Raw genomic sequence first — 18475 nt, forward strand, 5'->3', positions numbered from 1 at the left:
TAAGTCAATAGAGCAACAAATGCAAGATGACATGAGATCAAGATCAGCACTTTGGCTGAATCAGAAACCTGACTTTATACAGACATTCCAGCCAACAGATGCACCTCACTGTCTAAGAGCCCTCAATATGCCTCTGCTTCCTCACATCCTTTCTCATCTTCCTATGAAAATTATTCCCTGGTATACTTTTCCCAGCACACCAGATGGTCCTATTCATCATTACCAGCACTGCCAATCTCCTTGCTTTTTCAGCAACACCCAGAGGCCATCAGTGACCATTTCATTTTCTTTGTTGCAGAGCAAGTTCTCATCTTGCAGCTCAAGGTCAGGGGCTTTCCACACAGGCTCCTCATTGCTCGGTTGCTCTGTTGGAGTTCACTGTCTAAAGTGAACTCAGCACAGCCTTCTGCTGAACACAAAGGAGAGATGGGCAAATACCACTCAAGAAAATAAACAAATAATGAAACTGTTAAACACAAAGTCAAGAAAGAGAAGGGAGTATCTAATGAGAATCACCTAAGTGGTAATCATGAGTCACCATCCCATGCTAAGCTTCACTGCTCTCTGAATATTCTCACCCTGTTTCCTACGTTCCACCAGTCCATTTGCTGTTAAGACTGGGATACAGGCTGACAACACCAGCAGGATTCATTCTACCTAAATGCATGAGCCTATATGTGAACTGGGTGTCCAGATTTCCATTACAACTTGTAGAGTCGAGCAAACAAGTCATTTGATCCAACACAGGTATCTCTTTGGACTTGCACACAGACAAACAAAACTAAGTAAGCTGCATCTCAGACATTATTTCAGTCCTTTCAGCATCCCACTAACAGCCATATGATCATACAGCTTATTGTAGTGCTTCTTTCATATTCTAACAGGCTTCATGCCACATTAGGCCCTTGGAGTAAACTGTTACTGAAAAGCCACTCTACTTCACCCCTCAGTGTGGCAGTCTCTGGCTTGGAGGTTCCAGGAAATCTACAAACTGGACTGTCCCTCAGGAGTAGCGACACAAAGCAGCCATGTCCTGATGAGGAAATCCACTCCCAAAAGCCCTCCCTGGATATATCAGTAGTTACACAGGACAGAGATGGCTCCCTTTAAAGACTCCTTTAAATATCCTGAAATATTTTGTATTTATCCTGAAAAGATTCCTGCATCACAATCCTCCAGAGCCAGTTAAAACAAAATGAAACAACACAACACAACACACAGCCTTCCCACTAAGCAGAAATCAGTACTCACAGAGGGACAGTTCAAAAAAACAAGGCAACGCCACCCCATCCCCAACAAAAATAGCCATTTAATCTTTCATTCAGCAAGTTTATACGACACTGCTCCTCCAAACAAAGTCTGCCTTCCAAGGGTATTACATAAAGACTAGACCTGTCCAGAAAAACGCTCCAGGACCAAGGCACTAGTGGTTCTGTCTCAATATCAGTGGCAAGGTCAGGAACAAGAACATGTGCTCTGAACCCAGAGCGAAGGACCAAACCAAGAGCCATTAACCTATGGTGAACTCAGTCAAGGTCAAGGCTGTCACCCACAGGCTTCAAATGTTGAGACGGTCAAATGGTGATTACTGTGACCACCCTTATCTGCTTTAGGTAAGCTGGCAACTCCTGCAGCCCAACTCAATGGGCTACTTGATCCAGAAATGGCTAGCAGGCCTCATCTGACTTAACAATAGGTGAGGGAAAGTAGACCTACATTCACCAAACTCTCAGATTCCATTCAGCTTGCTTAGGAGGACTGGAGTTACACTGATCTCAAGGAAAACTAACTTTTATAAAACAGGCATGAACTGAGAAACCAATCAAGGAGAAGTCAACCAGCCACATTCTAAAGCATCTGAAGACCCACCAAAGCCCACTTAAAGCAGTTCTGTGCAGCATGAGACTAAAACAGGCCCCAGGACTCACAAAGCCCTTTCCTGGTTAAAAGTTCACTCTTTGAACCATAAATGGCCTTTGTGACCAAGACAAAGTGAAAAGTCCACAAAAGTTTATGGGGCTTCCAGCAAGGTTTCCAAAATAAACAGGAGAACAGCATGTGTAACCAAAACTTAAGTTCAAGAACCTCAGAAACCTGGAAGAAACCAAAGCATGGATTGCATATACATGTACAAGAGTCACCACTTATATTCAAGGCTCAGTGCAGGAGCTGCCAACTCTGTCTTGCTAGTAAGTCTCACTTGTGAATCCCCATAGAAAAGATTTAGGTGAAATAAAGAGATGCATCCATTAAGCCTTAACACCTATACCTAGTTCAAAGCAAGTACAAGTTATGTTTGACTTTGTTCCCTCCCCTGAACAAAGCAGTTCACATCACTTAGAGCACGTATGGATCAAGTCACCCTCTGGGATCTCAGCAAAAGTCACATGGTTCCAGTACTGTCCAAATTTCATCCAGTCAAAGCATCAAAAATATCTGCAAGTAAAGAGTGATGACTCGAAAGAATACTTCAAGTCCAAAAGTTTTGGTAAAAAGCATAAGCACTCCCTATCCACACCCTTCTCCAAAAAATAACAAAAATACCATTGTTGTCAGGTAGCCAAACTTCACTGACTTGAAGTGACAGGGAAATGAACTACAAACAGGCTAATGGCAGAGAACTAACATCTTCATTTGTCGAAACTTTGTCAGCCAGCGTATAGGAGGAGAGGAGGAAAGGAATTCAAGGAATACATTATACTGCTCTAAAATTAGATATTGGCTCAATACTGGAAGTATGCCAGCACAAAGAACTACAAGGTTCAAGCAGATGCCCAGCCAGAGACAGTCACAATAGGAGGACGAATTACACAAAAAACCTTCTGGCAGATGAACCCCAGCATCACAGTCAGATTTATGCAACAATTAAATCACTGAATCCCACATTTAGTGCCTCTACCAAATTTAAAATTTGTTTGAAATATTCCCCTATGAGCATAACTGAGCATATTTTAGGCTTTATTTGGAGTTTGGGGAGATTTCAAGAGTTCTGTTTCCAAGAACAAAGTTACTTTGTTTAGACTGTTAAAAAAAATACTCCCATCATTCACAGAAGTTTTAGCACTCCTGTCCATGAAGGAGAAACTCAAAGTTTGATGAACAGTAGGAATGGTACAAGCTGAAGCTAGCTAAGGTAAAGGAGAATGGAAAAGAATGAGTATTTGCAACCATGCACCTGAAGTAATGGGTTAGCATCAGGAGAGCATCTCAATTCAGCTTTGCAAAGAGCATATGCCAACCTGACCAAATTGTAGGCTCTAAGGAAATTTCCATTTGTGCAGGGATGGTCAGATAAAAACTGCAAGCAGTATTTTCTGAGAAGTCCGCAGGCACAAAGCATGTTTCAAGTCCTGTATGTCAGTTAACCTGCACCTGTATCATGCTGCCAAAACAAGTATAAGTGCTCTAGCACAGAGCTGGAAGAGCACACCAAGACTTTCCTTCAGCTGTGCCAGAAAACTTTGGGAGCAGGATAGGTGTTGTCTCCATTTTGCTATCTAATCACAGAGAAAATTGTGATTCTCCATCAGCTATCGGAAAGCCTGGACAATGAAGAGCAGTCTGAATTGCTCAACTATAAATAGGCTGTTCAGGGATAGGCCAGAGAGAAAAATAAAGGCTGTGGAGAAAACGGGAACAAAGTGCTAGGATGAAGAGAGGCAGGCAATGGGGAAGTAACAAGAACAGAGCAAGGTGGAACTGACCAGAGCAACAAAGAGATACAGGCACAAGGCAAGTCTAACATGCATCTGAAGTGGGCTGTCGAAAAAAACCTATCCACAGCCTGGAACTGAAGTGAGTTCAGAGTCCCGAGTCTCTTTATTTCTCAGCACTTCACAGCCCACACCAAAACTCATGGGGCAGCTGTACCATAGCTAGTTAGCACAGAGAAACGACTTAGTGCTACTACTAGAAATCACTTCTAGTTCAAACTAGCAAGGCTTCTCCTGTGAATTTAATAATTCAGACACTGCTGGTAAAGAAAGTTAAAAAATGGACACAATGCCACACATGGGAATTTTTTTTTCCAGCTTTTTAAAAGCAAAGCATTTAAAGCCAGAAAACAAAAAGTCTTAGAAAACACATATAGAATTTCAAGAAGTAGAAAGGTATATGATGCTTTCATGTGCTATATTCAAGTTTCTTTAACTGATGTGATAATATAATGCTACTTCCCCCATCACGCCAGAGACCTCACTTTATGGCTAAAGAGAAAAAAGCCTTACACGTAAGAGAACTTGTATCCTTTGAACAAACCTGGTAGCAATGAAACACATGTCTGGAGGATGAGATTCTCCCCATATCTCTACCACAGCATTCTTGCATGATTCTGGTCAAGATGCTGAATTTTCTGCTCACAGGCCATCACTAATTGCATGCTCATCTGCTGTGTGCCAAGGCAAGATAGCCAGGTCCAATCTATAGAAGTGATGACCATGCCTAGATGCCCATAATGTCTAGTGGAGTTGTGCTTTAGTCATAAATATTAAGCAGTCTTCAACTAATAGTTCTCTCTTGTATCACCTGGTAAAAGCATGAACCAATATATATATGTGAACAAATATATTATATATATATACACAAATATAGATACATGTATATCTGACACAGATACTACAGCAATATGAAACATAAGGCGTTGAGTTTAAATGGCAAACTCATGCCATGAATTTAAATGGATAGTGAGATCTGCAGCCATACAATGAATACATAAAAGATGCAATGGCTACTAACTCAGCGTAGCCCATCCAGCTTGCACAACAGATGAGACAGTTGCATCACAAAGAAGTAAAACTCTGGATATGAAATGATATAATTTTTAAAAGTATCTTAATAAATTTACACAGAAGTTGTACCAACAAGCTAATTATGGAATTTCTGACTTTTGAAGTAGCTGACATTCCAACCTTAAACATTTGCTTTTAAATTATTTCATTGTAATGCAATTCATTGTAATGCAATTCATTGTAATGCAATTCGTAGGCACATCTGTAGTATTCTTTGCCACGGTAACTCGAAATCTAAGTTTCTTACTAAAAGATGACTCAGCCTGCTGCAACAGTTCAATCCTGCCTAAAAATCCTTGGCATGTTTAGTCTTCTAAAAATACCAGACAGTCTAAAAAACACTAGAGCAATACTAACCATCTTCTTGCAGTATCTTACTAACAAGTCAAACCATATCACTCCACTGTTGACTGCTGGAGCCCAGGATTAACTAAACAAGTTTCTATCCTACTACAGCAGGAGATCTGTTTGGGCCACCAAAGGAAGCACAAAGCCAGAGCTACTCACCACTTTCCAGCGATCTTTGACCACATAATTGGCCGGAAGAATGTCGACCTGTTCCCCTCCTCCACTCATGTTTGGTTCGTCCTTGATGACTGCTGCTAGGCACTGCATTTGCCAGCCAGAGAGTATTTTAGTAGCTCCCAATTTAAATGAGCCATTTATCTGGGGAAAAAAAGGGGCGGAGGGAAGGAATGACAAAATTAGCACAGGTCACAGCAGAAGTACATGCTGCATTTCCACAGGTTTTGCTTATGACAAAATCAGAACCAGTCTCTGAGGAAAGAAGGCAAACTCACCTTGCAAACACCTGAGCTCACGCCGTGCATAAACTTGGCAGACGCAACCATGCTTCAAGTTAGCAGCACAAACTAAAAGGGTGACAGTCACCAGCTACACCATGCAGGAGTCCAGTGCTCTTGGGCCTGAGAGCCAACCAGTCAAAGAGAATCTAATGCCAAATGCTGCAAGAGCTGTTACTGTTATCTGGCAAAAACGTCTTGCTTTAACAAAGCTGCTGTTACATAGGCAGTTTTAACGGTTTTCTTTGGATGACATCCAACACAAATCAGAAAGGTTTGCCAGGTATTGCATTCAATAAGCCTAAAAGCATCTGAACAGGGAAGAAGGGCCTTTACAGAGCCAGGATTAAAGATACTATCACTGTGACAAACAGCCAAGCAAAGAAGATGGGGATGGTTAGAAACAGCTCCAGCCATGTACAAATTGGTCATCCTCCTAGCATACACACAGTGCTAAACATGAGCAAATTAAAATACAGAGAGAGATCTTGTTCCTATGGTGTTTGCACTCTACATCATGCTCTTTTTTCCTGGTTTTACAGAAAGCTCCAGATAGCCTATGCTGAAATTAATTTTGGCTTGAAGCTTTTATGGTTATAGTTCTCCTACAAAAATGACTTTCAGATGCACAGTAACTCCACTAACCTGGAAGAAAATGAATTGAAACGAGACTAATGAAAGATTTTCTTAATGCATTTTGTCTTTTCCTGTTAAGATATTTTTCTGGCTTTATAAGTAGGCCAGATCTTTTATTAAGCCTTCTTTGCAACTCTATCATCCTCCCCCCAAAATGGGAAATATTTTCCTTCCTAAAAATGAGTGTTACTGTAGCACTCTGACTGCACACTTAAATAAGATTAACAACATAAATACCAAATTAGAAAAAAAAGACTAGAGCTGTTCATTCAACCATCACACTTCTTCAGGCTCAAAAAAGGTCACCAATTATGAGCTCAAGTAGAGAAAAGAGCTCATTTCCTAGCAATAAAAGGACTGAGAAGGATAGGAAGTGACCTGTATGTAGTTTGTACAAGGAAGCAGCAGACAGAAGTATGTCAAAAGTGCAAGACATAGAGGATGGTCAAACAAAACATGAACAAAAGATCTCGAAGAGATCTTCACGAAATATTTCATTCTAGATATAGAAGATAACTACATGGAAAAAAATGAGCAGCAGACTAGTGCAGTAAGGGGGCTGCTGAGAAATGTTCATACAATCCAACATCTGCTAAAGTACAATCAAAATGAGAGAAAAGAAATAAGAAGAAACTGAATATTAAAGAAATTCAGAAGAAGGGTGCTGCAAAATGCTTCAAATTCTCATAGAAAGAGTCCTGCATCTGTATGGATTAGCAGCCTTTTCAGTCACCAGGTACTGAAGTAAGAAACTGGAAAGCTCTCCAAGGAGAAAGTACATGCTGTATTTGGCAGCATGTTGTCCAAGTCTAACACCATTCCAGGCTCTTTTATGCTCACCAGAACATCGGAATGGACGGTCCTTCAGCTACCAGAGAGCTCTGCATATGCTGCGCACACAGCCTCACTGCACATCACCACAGGCTGCACAGGATAAGGAATTCCCACAAAATCTCTTCTAAGGCTGGCTTTTCTTCTGTTATTTAAAGAAAAGTCATCTAATGATAGACTGTTCCAAACCTTCAACATTACAAAAATATTAAAAACCCCACCTTAACACACAGGTACGGAGGCAGGTATCCCCTCCCTACTATTGAAGGTCTCTTGGCATCACTTGAGGAAGACAAGTGTAGCACGATGCAGGCTCTGGATTGCAGGGGATACAAAGGCAGCTAGAGATCCAGGACATGGGGTAGTAGCAGCAACAAAGACATATAGAGAGAAGTTTAGGAGTTTTCCAGAGACAGTGAGCCATGCACTATTTTTCACTACGTACATGATGTACGTAGCGATGCACGCGCATAATAAGATTTCAGTCTAGTGACTAGTGGTGGAAAGTAATCCCAAGAATAATTTTAGAGGAGAGACAGAGCACAAAAGGCTATGAGCACTCAAAGCTAGGCAAAGTAGAACGGCTTTTCCTGGTGTACTATTCTACTTTCCTTTATCTATGTTATAATGCATGTGTACAAAGATAACATGTTTGTTATTTAAAGGAGTCACATAAATCTTCACCGGCTTTGAAACAGAACAAAATCCTCCTGGGCACTACCATGAATAGCAGCCATTTGGCAATACAGAATTACAGAACTAAGTTTACAGATATACTGTGGTATAGCAAGAGTGATGCAGCCAAACCAAAAGCCAATTTAATTACAGCCTGTGAAAAATTTCAAGCTGTTTTAGATCATAGTAGCAGCATAAAGCAGTGTTAAGATATGAAAAATGTGTTCCTGAGGCAGTACTAATACTGCGGAAACATGCTTAGGCCTATGGACAAAGGGTTACCAGACTTAACACTGAAGCACTGCCTACACCCATGGCATGATGTAACACATTAACCTAGATCTCCAGAAGTGGCACAAAGAAAGGGTAAAAGAGGGGATGAAGTTATCTTTGTGCAGAAAACATTAGCAGATTTAAATGATGCTTTTATCTCACACATTATTGTAATTCCTTCTAAATCCTAAAAATAGAATGTAAATATTGTTTGACTCGCACCCAAGCCTGCGGCCAGCTGCCTCATAGAGCTGAATGTGCTAACGTAGCTACAGAAGGGAGGTGGCAAAGGATGGCCAACGGGGCAGAGGTAAGACACTACCATCTTTTCACCAACACATAGCAGAGAGCATAATTTCTGCATGTTAAATGTTAAGTGGTGTTAAGCAGAACTGGAGGAGAGATGGAAGGATTATACCACTCTATCTCCAGTAAAACTGTTCCTGATTCAAAGCATGACCAAGTACATAAACTCTGACATATTTGCATCACTTTTAGCTTTAGACCAACTTTTAGTTTTAGACCATAGAATGTAAAGTTACATAATTTTGAAGATAGTGACTGAGAAGACAGGCACTTTCAGATTTTCTTTTCCTGTAGGAAATGGACAGGATGTCAATAAACTATTGCACTCCTCTCCCATGAAGACAGGCAAGAGAGTTAAGTGATCCTATGATACTGTATTATGTTGGTGCAAAAGTAATTGCAGTTTTTGCATTGTTGAAATTTGCCATTCGATGTTGGAATACATTCTTAAATAAATGTCATATTATACATCACTTCAATGTGCTTTTCTCGCTTTATGTTTTTTAAATGTTATTTATTACTTACTGTTAATTTTATATTTATTTTAGACTATGGAAATCATGTTAGACAAAAATCAAATTCAAGCCATTTTCTTATTCAAGTTCAAAATGGTTTGTAAAGCAGCGGAGACAACTCACAACATCAACAATGCATTTGGCCCAGGAACTGCTAACAAACGTACAGTGCAGTGGTGGTTCAAGAAGTTTCACAAAGGAGATGAGAGCCTTGAAGATGAGGAGCATAGTGGCCAGCCACTGGAAGTTGACAATGACCAATTGAGAGCAATCATCGAAGCCGATCCTCTTACAGCTACATGAGAAGTTGCTGAAGAACTCAACATTGACCATTCTATGGTCGTTCAGCATTTGAAGCAAATGGGAAAGGTGAAAAAGCTCAATAAGTGGGTGCCTCATGAGCTGACCAAAAATAATTTTTTTAAAAAAATCATCATTTTGAAGTGTTGTCCTCTCTTATTCTGCACAACAGCAATGAACCATTTCTTGACTGCATTGTGACGTGCAACAAAAAGTGGATTGTATACGACAACTGGTGACGACCAGCTCAGTGACTGAACCAAGAAGAACCTCCAAAGCACTTCCCAAAGCCAAACTTGCCCCCAAAAAAGGTCATGGTCAATGTTGGGTGCTCTGCTGCTGGTCTGATCCACTACAGTTTTCTGAATACCAGCAAAGCCATTATATCTGAGAATCATGCTCAGCAAATCAATAAGATGCACTGAAAACTGCAACGCCTGCAGCCAGCATTGGTCAACAGAAAGGGCCCAATTTTTCTACGCAACAACGCCCGACCACACATAGCACAACCAATGCTTCAAAAGTTGAACGAATTGGGCTATGAAGTTTTGCCTCATCTGCCATATTCACCTGACCTCTCGCCAACTGACTTAACACTTCTTCAAGCATCTCGACAACATTTTGCAGGGAAAATGCTTCCAGAACCAGCAGGATAAAGAAAATGCTTTCCAAGAGTTCGTTGAATCCCGAAGCATGAATTTTGATGCTACAGGAATAAACGAACTTATTTCTCTTTGGCAAAAATGTGTTGATTGCAATGGTTCCTATTTTGATTAATAAAGATGTGTTTGAGCCTAGTTATAATGATTTAAAATTCACAGTCCGAAACTGTGATTACTTTTGCACCAACATAATAAACCAGGCTTCCTCAAAATAGCAAGTGAAGCAGAAGCGAAAGCAGCTATGAGAAAGAAACAGTGACAACAGGACAAAATCCCGTCTCTTGGCCAAGCTCAACATGAAATGTGAAAGCAGCTCTCACATACTGCTGTGTCTTCCAGCCCATACTGGAGAATCTTTACAGTTTTAGATATTTAGTCATGGCTTTTAAAAAAGAGAAATACAAAAAGCCATGCTTAAGCAGGCTAATAAACCCCACTATATACTCCGACACACTGCTCTGCTAGCTGTTTTTTCTATATGGCATCGAGACAGTTCCAGCCAATAGCACTCATGCGTAAATGGTCTCCTTATTTTTGAGGCTGCTTACAAAAATCTGATGCACTATAGGAGCCATTATTTAGCCGACAAGAAAATCAAGATCCGACAGAGAAGCATGACTGGGATAGGCAACATTAACAAACTTAGAAGGAAAAGTCTGCAATAATTTCAGTGTAAGGTCTGATGTTGCAATCAGTGTGGCAGAGTCTTACATCAAATGCATCTGCCTTGTTCACATGTGTGTTCATTGGGAGACAAACTAGACCAAGCAGAAGTAACTTCATAGAAGTTGTTAAGCTGAAGAAATCTTCACTGCAGATGCTAAAAGCTTACATAGATTCAAACAGTGACTTGACAAATTCACTAAAAATAATAATAACAAAAAATCAATTAAACAGTTACATTAAAATATTCCATCTTTAGCTTAGGAAGCTTTCAAGTCACAAATCACTTAAGGTGGCTGGAGTGGTCTGTGGAGTCATTTTATATGCTTTCCCCGCATATTCTCTACCCTAGATATCCACTCTTGGTCAACTTAAGATGGGATACTGGCCTAGGTGGACCTGTGATATGACCCAATATAGCCAGACTTGTGTTTTTATCAGTTACTTTCAGAGGAATAGTGTATATATGTGTTTCCTTTAACACTTCAAGGAGGTCAGAGACCAAAAAATAATGAATCAATCAAAAAGTCTCATATACACAATCCAATTGCCTATCTTACAACATTCTCTTTCATGGAAGCAACATTTTAAACAGCTTTACTGGAAAAATTATTTTCTAATTTTACAGGATCATAGCACTCTCACAATAAATATGGAGCATTCCCTGTGGAAATTCCTAATGTACATATGAGATCTTTCGGATGTTAGCTTACTTCAGTCTCAATATACTGTGGTAGCAGTGCTCAAAATACAAACTCAAACAAACATCAAGTTGAAAACTCATCAGACACAGGGTGGTTATTAAACAGCAAAACAAAGCTACGGAGGTCTGTCTCTCATCATCTTACTAAAGGTCCCATATAATCTTAAATGTCTTAATCTCACTGTGAAGGAACAGCAATATCCCACTTTATTTCAGGATACATCCTATGTAGCCTATGACCATCTTTGCTTGATCAAATTTCCCACCATGAACATGGGATCCACCTTTAAATGCAGAGCCCAATGGTGGTTTAGAAAGCTGATGCAAACTACAGCCTTTTAGATGAGACAAAGCTGGACATCTGCAAAACCAAAAGAAGTAACCCCAGTAAACTGCAGGCTAGAAATCAAATCAATCTCATCAAATAAATCTCCTTGTCCAATACTTGCATGGGAGCAACAAACAAACAAAAGTTGTAAATAGAATTTAAGCATAACTTAGCTGTTCCCAACATGAACTTTACTGGCATCAAGCTAAAATGAAACAGATTGGGGGGAGAATAAGAGGACAATATAACAAGTAGGATTGAGAGTGCTTAGAAGTATGAAAGAAAAACAGTGGAGTTTCCAAGTGCAACTGAGCAGCAGAACTGGGGCTTGGTGAATGGCAGCATTAACTGCACACAGTCAGCGTCCCTCACTGTTTTACCAACATCATCGGCTTCCAATACACAATACCAATTATAAAAGTGAAATCCCTCATATTAAAACAAACAAAAAATACCATAAATCTTTCTATAAATAAGTTGTACCATGCACTAGCATTCTGTTGTTAGGGTAGAAATGCATATGACAGTATGGGAAACAAGTTGATTTTAAAAAAATACAGTGCACTGGACTAATAGCCCCTCAGCCCTGGAATACACCATATGTCCTGCTGAACTTGAAACAGGAATTAAAAACAAGTCATATGCTGTTGGGGTAGGTCTGACAGCAGGAGCTTGAAAGGTTGTTGTTCCTTGAAGACACCTATCTTCCTTCGCTGCCTGTCTCTGCTGTAGCAAACCCTGCTTAGAGAGCAGGCTCAGCTCCTAGCAGCTGTGGCTTAAAGTTTCCTCTGTGACATATTCTCACAGGCATGCAAGGGCATCAGCCTTAGAAATTCTGGATTCACTATTCATAGCATCTCATTTCTGTAAAAAACAAAACATCTAAAGGTGAGGTTGCAAGATACTAGGACTGTGATGTAGTTATGACTGGGAAAACAACAATAACAACAAAAGCTGCAATCAAGACAGAGAGGTCCAGATTCTACTAACATGAAGCTGCACTGAACAAACATACATAAATATATTAAATATGACAACAGATGCACCTTGACAGCATTCTTATGGCTACCTGGCTGCACAGCTAACTGAATGCATTATTGCCTGCACAGTGACCTACAAGTAACAGCACACGACCCAAGCAAAACAAAACAAACCCCTGAACACGTAACTTCGTATTGCCAGAGACTGTGCCCACAAACATCACAGAGCAGTCAGACACACCAGTGATTTCTGAGCCAAAACCACCTATCTACAGGGAGAATCAGCACAGTTAATTATAACAACAAATCACTATGAATGCACACCAGATAAGCATGCCTACACTACTGGCAGTTTATGTGATCCTAATCCTCTCCAAATACATCTCAGCAGCAAAGCTAAAAACATGGGGAGCATGAGAATTTGAGAGGAATCATAGAATGTCCTGAGTTGGAAGGACCCACAAGGATCATCGAGTCCAACTCCTGTCTCTGCATATGACAACCCCACAGTTCACATCATGTGTCTGAGGGTGTTGTCCAGTCTCTTCTTGAACTGTCAGGCGTGGGGCCGTGACACCTCCCTGGGGACCCTGCTCCAGTGCTCCACCACCCTCTGGGTGAAGAACCTTTTCCTAACATCCAACCTAAGCCTCCCCTGACACATCTTCCTTCCACCTTCTGTCATTGGTCACCAGAGAGATCAGCACCTGCCCTTCTTCCTCTCCTTGTGAGGAAGCTGTAGCCACGATGAGGTCTCCCCTTAGTCTCCTCTCTTCCAGGCTGAACAAACCAAGTGACTTTAACCACTCCTCATATAGCTTCCCCTCCAAGCCATTCACGCATTTCATAGCACTCTTCTGGACACTCTCCAGTAGCTTTATATCTTTTTTTATCCTGTGGCTCCCAGAACTGCACACAGGGCTCCAGGTGAGGCCGCACCAGTGCAGAGCAGAGCGGGACAATCACCTTCCTGCCCGGCTGGCAATGCTGTGATTGATGCACCCCAGGACACAGTTGGCCCTCTTGGCTGCTAGGACACACTGTTGGCTCATGTTCAACTTGGTGTCGACCAGAACCCACAGATCCCTCTCTGCAGAGCTGCTCTCCAGCATCTCTTCTCCCAGTCTGTATGTACAGCCAGGGTTGTCATGTCCCAGGTGCAAAATCCAGCACTTGCCATCGTTGAACTTCATGCGGTTGGTGATTGCCCAGTTCTCCAGTTTGTCCAGATCCATCTGCAGGGCCTCTCTGCCCTCGAGAGTGTCAACAGCTCCTCCCAATTTTGTGTCATTGGCAAACTTACTAAGTATTCCCTCAAGTCCTGTGTCCAAGTCATTTATGAAGACATTGAAGAGTGCCGGCCCTAAGATGGATCCCTGTGGAACCCCGCTAGTGACTGGTCGCCAGCCCAACATAACCCCATTTACTGAACCCTTTGACCCTGGCCTGTCAGCCAGTTGCTCACCCACTGCATTGTGTGTTTACCCAGCTGTGTGCTGGACATCTTGTCCAGGAGAATACTGTGAGAGACGGTATCAAAGGCTTTACTGAAATCCAAAAAGATCATATTGACAGGCTTCCCTCGGTCAGCTAGGTGGGTAACCTTGTTGTAGAAAGACATTCAGTTTGTTAAGCAGGACTTTCTCCTCATGAACTTGTGCTGGCTGGGACCAATGACTGCGTTGTCATTCAGATGTTTTTCAATAACTCCCAGAACACTTTTCTCCATGATTTTGCCAGGCACAGAAGTGACACTGACAGGCCTGTAGTTGCCAGGGTCATCCCTGTTGCCCTTCTTGTAGATTGGGACAACGTTTGCCAGCTTCCAGTCAACTGGGACCTCTCCAGATTCCCAGGAGCATTGAAAAATCACAAGGAGAGGTCTCTTCAGCCAGCTCTTTAAGCACCCTTAGATGAATCCTGTCAGGGACCAGCAACTTGTAGGGATGTTGCTGGAGTAGCGAATCCCATACAAGTTCTGGATTGATTGGGAGTTTATTGTTCTCGCAGCCATGGTTCTCTAACCCAGGGTTATGGGGGCCCCCAAGTCCATCTTCAATGCTGAAGACTGAGGTGAAGAAAGCATTAAACGTCTTGGCTTTGTCTATGTCCCTGTTAATAAGGTGACCATGCTCATCAAGTAATGGGCCAATGTTATTTCTAGTTTGCCTTTTGCCGTTAACATATTTTAAAAACCCTTTAAAAAATTGTCCTTCACAGTACTGGCCGGCTTCAATTCTAATTGAGCTTTGGCAGTGCTAATTTCCTCCCTATAGTGGCAAGCAGCATCTCTGTAGTCCTCCCATGATGCCTGACCTTGCTTCCACTGACCATGTAATTTCTTTTTACGCCATATTTCAAGAAGATCCCTGCTCAACCAAGCTGGCTTTTTGCCTTGCCTGCTAGATTTTGGGCATTTTGGAATTACCTGGTCCTGCGCTTTTAGTAGGTGGTACTTAAAAAGTGGCCAACACTGATGGACCTCAGCACCCTCAAAAGATTCTTCCCAGGAAATCTCATTGGACCCCAGCACCCTCAAAAGCTTCTTCCCAGGAAATCTCATTAAGTAGTTCTCTGAGTAACCTGAAGTCTGCTCTCCTCATATCTAGAGTTGAGGTCTTGGTGTCAGTTTTCCTCCCATTAGCACAGATTTTGAACCTGACTGCTTCATGGTCACAGTGCCTAAGCAAGCAACCTGTTGCCACTGCTCCCACGAGACCCTCTCAGTTAGTGAGAATCAAATCTAGGAAGGCACCTTTCCTGGTCGGTTCCCTTAGTATCTGTACCAAGAAGTTATCATCCAGATGCTTTAGGAATCTTCTGGAAAGTCTATTACCTTCTTCCAGAGGGCCTATTACCTTCCATCAACCGCCCTTACAGGGCTGCTCCAATTTTTGAGCCAGGCAGAAAATGAAATCTAACACTAGGGAATCCCTCTAATATCATAACCAGCCTAACCTCTAGTAATGTAACAGGGAAACATCATGGTCTGCTTACAAAAAAAATTTAACTGCATCTTAATTATATCTACCTGCAAAGCCAGTATAGATCCCTACTTGCAAAGCTTGAGTAGTCTGCTGGTAGACAAAACAAATATATCTGAATAAAAGTAAGAACTAAGCAGAGGTTACATTTATGTTATCAGACTCAATCTACACCTGACAACACCAGGAACACCACATAGAGGTATGTTTTCATCACCTGATCCCGGACCGGTTTGTTTAATGGATCCTTTGGTACTGCAAAGTGTCCCTTTTAGGCAAGTCCTCTCTCTTCTTGCCACTTTTGTGGGGAGCCTGTTATTCATCCTCCTTCAAACATGGCCATTCCAAGTTGCTTTTCACAGCTGTCATCAACAGTACCTTTCTTGAGTCCTTATTCTTGGAGAACAGTATTTTACCTTGAATAACCACCTCAGCCATACAGCAAACTAGTAACATCCATTGCTCAATGGTCTTGTATACAACCTATTATGTTAGGTTATTAAAAGGCCCACAGCCTGAGATCAATCATTGTAAACCTCCATTCCAAGGAAAACGGTGCTCATCTTACCCATTCAAATCATTTTATGATAGATGCAGTGACCATAATTGTCAAGGATTAAATAAACTTGTCAAAAAAATGTTGAGAGGTTGGGAACATAACAGTAAGTTCCTGATCAGAGATTTGGTATTTTGATTCAAATTCTGGAAGATGGGGTATTTTGCAGGGAGAAATCACATATTTATAGATTGGCCACAGAGACTTCATGTTGCTAAGTGCTTTAATAAAAATTAGCATAAGTAGTGCAACTGCCACTTGCTGCAATAATACATCATATCAGACTAAATTAGACTAAGTGGGAAAAAATTTTTGCAGTTTTCAAGCCCACTGTTGATCACAGCAGAGATTCTGTTTGTAATTACACAGAAGAGATTTCCTGGGACTGACAAAAATTCTTTATCATGCCGACTGTTAGTCACTTAAATCATCTCTCTACAGCCCAGTCCTTCTGTAACCATTTTTCCCATTTTTGTAAGGAACTTTCCCCTCTAGTTGGACCATGCTCAGGGGAGCATGTTCAACCTTCCTCAGCCCTCTACAAATCTACAGTTTCATTCTCTGATCTGCAGCCTCATCATTTTTTAGTTTGCAGACAGCTGATGACTTGCCTGAAGATGATGTCCTCATGGCTGACCCACTTTTTCTTCCACACTTGGGAAATCCCGGTGCATTCTCAACCATATCCAGTGGTTCCCTGAGCTTTTCTTCTCAAAGACAAAAGTCCCCAGTGGTGTAAAACCTGGTTTTAGACTAGAAGCTCAAACTTCATTGTTATTTGAAGGATCTACAGTTCTAGAGTAATATGTTTCCTTTGTAGTTAATATTGAAATATAATATTAACAAAGAAAACAATAATATCAGTGAAGATAATGTCTGTGGCCTGTATCTTTTTCTCTCCATGCCTGAACATTCTAGAAAGATATATGAAAACTCTTGTATATGCAAGCGCAGGATGTTTAATTTCTTTCTGCACCGCTATGTGAGTCAGTTTCCAAGGAGAAATGGTGCTACTAAGATTATGGAAGTGTTTTACAAGCTAGTCTGGACTGCCTCTATATAAGCCATTTCCACACGTATCATTGATGACATCTAGTCCACAACGGTCTGCATCTGCTTGCAATCTCCTGGCTCATGAAAATAATAATTTCCCATCTATAAGTTTTTCTATCTGTTGAGTTAAGCAGTTCTATGACGTAGGCGTATGTCTTCTCATTTTGCTATCAGATCTTACATTGTTGTGCTTGACAGAAAAATCCCTTGAATGTTATTCTCAGAAAAAAACAAAAAACCAAACAAACTTCAAAATGTGTTCTTCAGGGTAGATTCATTGTAATAAACCATATTTGTACTTGGATCCTTAATTTGCCAGTGCTATGCCAGGTAACTATTACAGAACACAGATGGTCAGAATTTGTTTCTATAAAAAAGCATCATAAACCTTATGTCATACTTGAATGCAAAATTAATTTTAATTCTATTAATAGCCGTAATAAAGTAATAGAAAACTAAATTTTGTACCTGAGCTGGCCAAAGCTCATAATTTTTCAAACTGATCTCAATCTGAAGTGGGTATTTGTGGATTCTGTGCTCAGCTTGCCAGAGTAAGCTGGGTACTGGCGAATGCTTCTAATACTACTCCACAGACAGCACAATTACTGGTTCAAGTCCAGCCTAAGATGTTTGGAGGTGGGAAAAAATGTATATAATTTCATCACAATCAGAAACACAAGTCGCAAGGTTAAAGGAAACCTGCTTTGCAAAAAAAGCTACAACCACACTAAAGATATCAGCTTCTGAGCTGCCACCAAACTTGAAAATAGGCTGCAGAGACCCACTGTATCAAATAGCCTTGAATCCTAGAACCCAAATGCCTAGAACCCAGAAGACAAATGCCTCCTGCCATTTCCCCCACACTAACTGTCACAAAAGTGAAAAAATACCTGACTACCTGCCCTTCACATTTGCACATTTTTTACTTTTTCTTTTTTTTCCTGTTAGCTCAATGGACAAAGCCCCTTAAGCCTCACCTCTGCTTGATAAGCAACTGCTCTGGATTCTTTCTAGACATGAAGAACACCAGAAAGAAAAAGTGCATCTTCCACAAAATGCTTCTTAATACAACCAAACTCATACTCAGACATCTATGAATAAGTCATGCAGGTCATATATATAGAGCACAGCATTGCTGCAGAGAGAAACAGAAAAAAAGGGAGGCAACTCTGTCCTTGCCTACAACTGGGGAGAGACATTGGAGTCTGGTAAATGGCTAGCACCCACGCTTCATGGTCACTAAAAAAGCTGGAGCTGAAAGAAGGCTGAAAGATGCCTTCCAGCCACCTGGAAACTAAACTCTTTAAAATGCATGTATCTCATCCAAAAAGCACACTGAAAAGCAAATTAACGTAGTGTAGAAGTATCTCCCTATGATGAAAATATAAGAAACTGAAGGGCTCTCCCATTCTAGCTCATC

General features: G+C 41.1%; 1 protein-coding gene across 1 annotated transcript in view; it reads right to left on the reverse strand.

Moving 5' to 3' along the window:
- The window catches only part of TTBK1 (tau tubulin kinase 1), a 118582-nt gene that overhangs the window by 92526 nt on the left and 7581 nt on the right, over positions 1–18475 (reverse strand). The window contains 1 exon segment of the mRNA XM_065630936.1: positions 5295–5453. Within this exon segment, the coding sequence (XP_065487008.1) occupies positions 5295–5453 (159 nt within the window).

This window comes from Caloenas nicobarica, chromosome 3 (assembly GCF_036013445.1).
Source record: "Caloenas nicobarica isolate bCalNic1 chromosome 3, bCalNic1.hap1, whole genome shotgun sequence".
Classification (NCBI taxonomy): domain Eukaryota; kingdom Metazoa; phylum Chordata; class Aves; order Columbiformes; family Columbidae; genus Caloenas; species Caloenas nicobarica.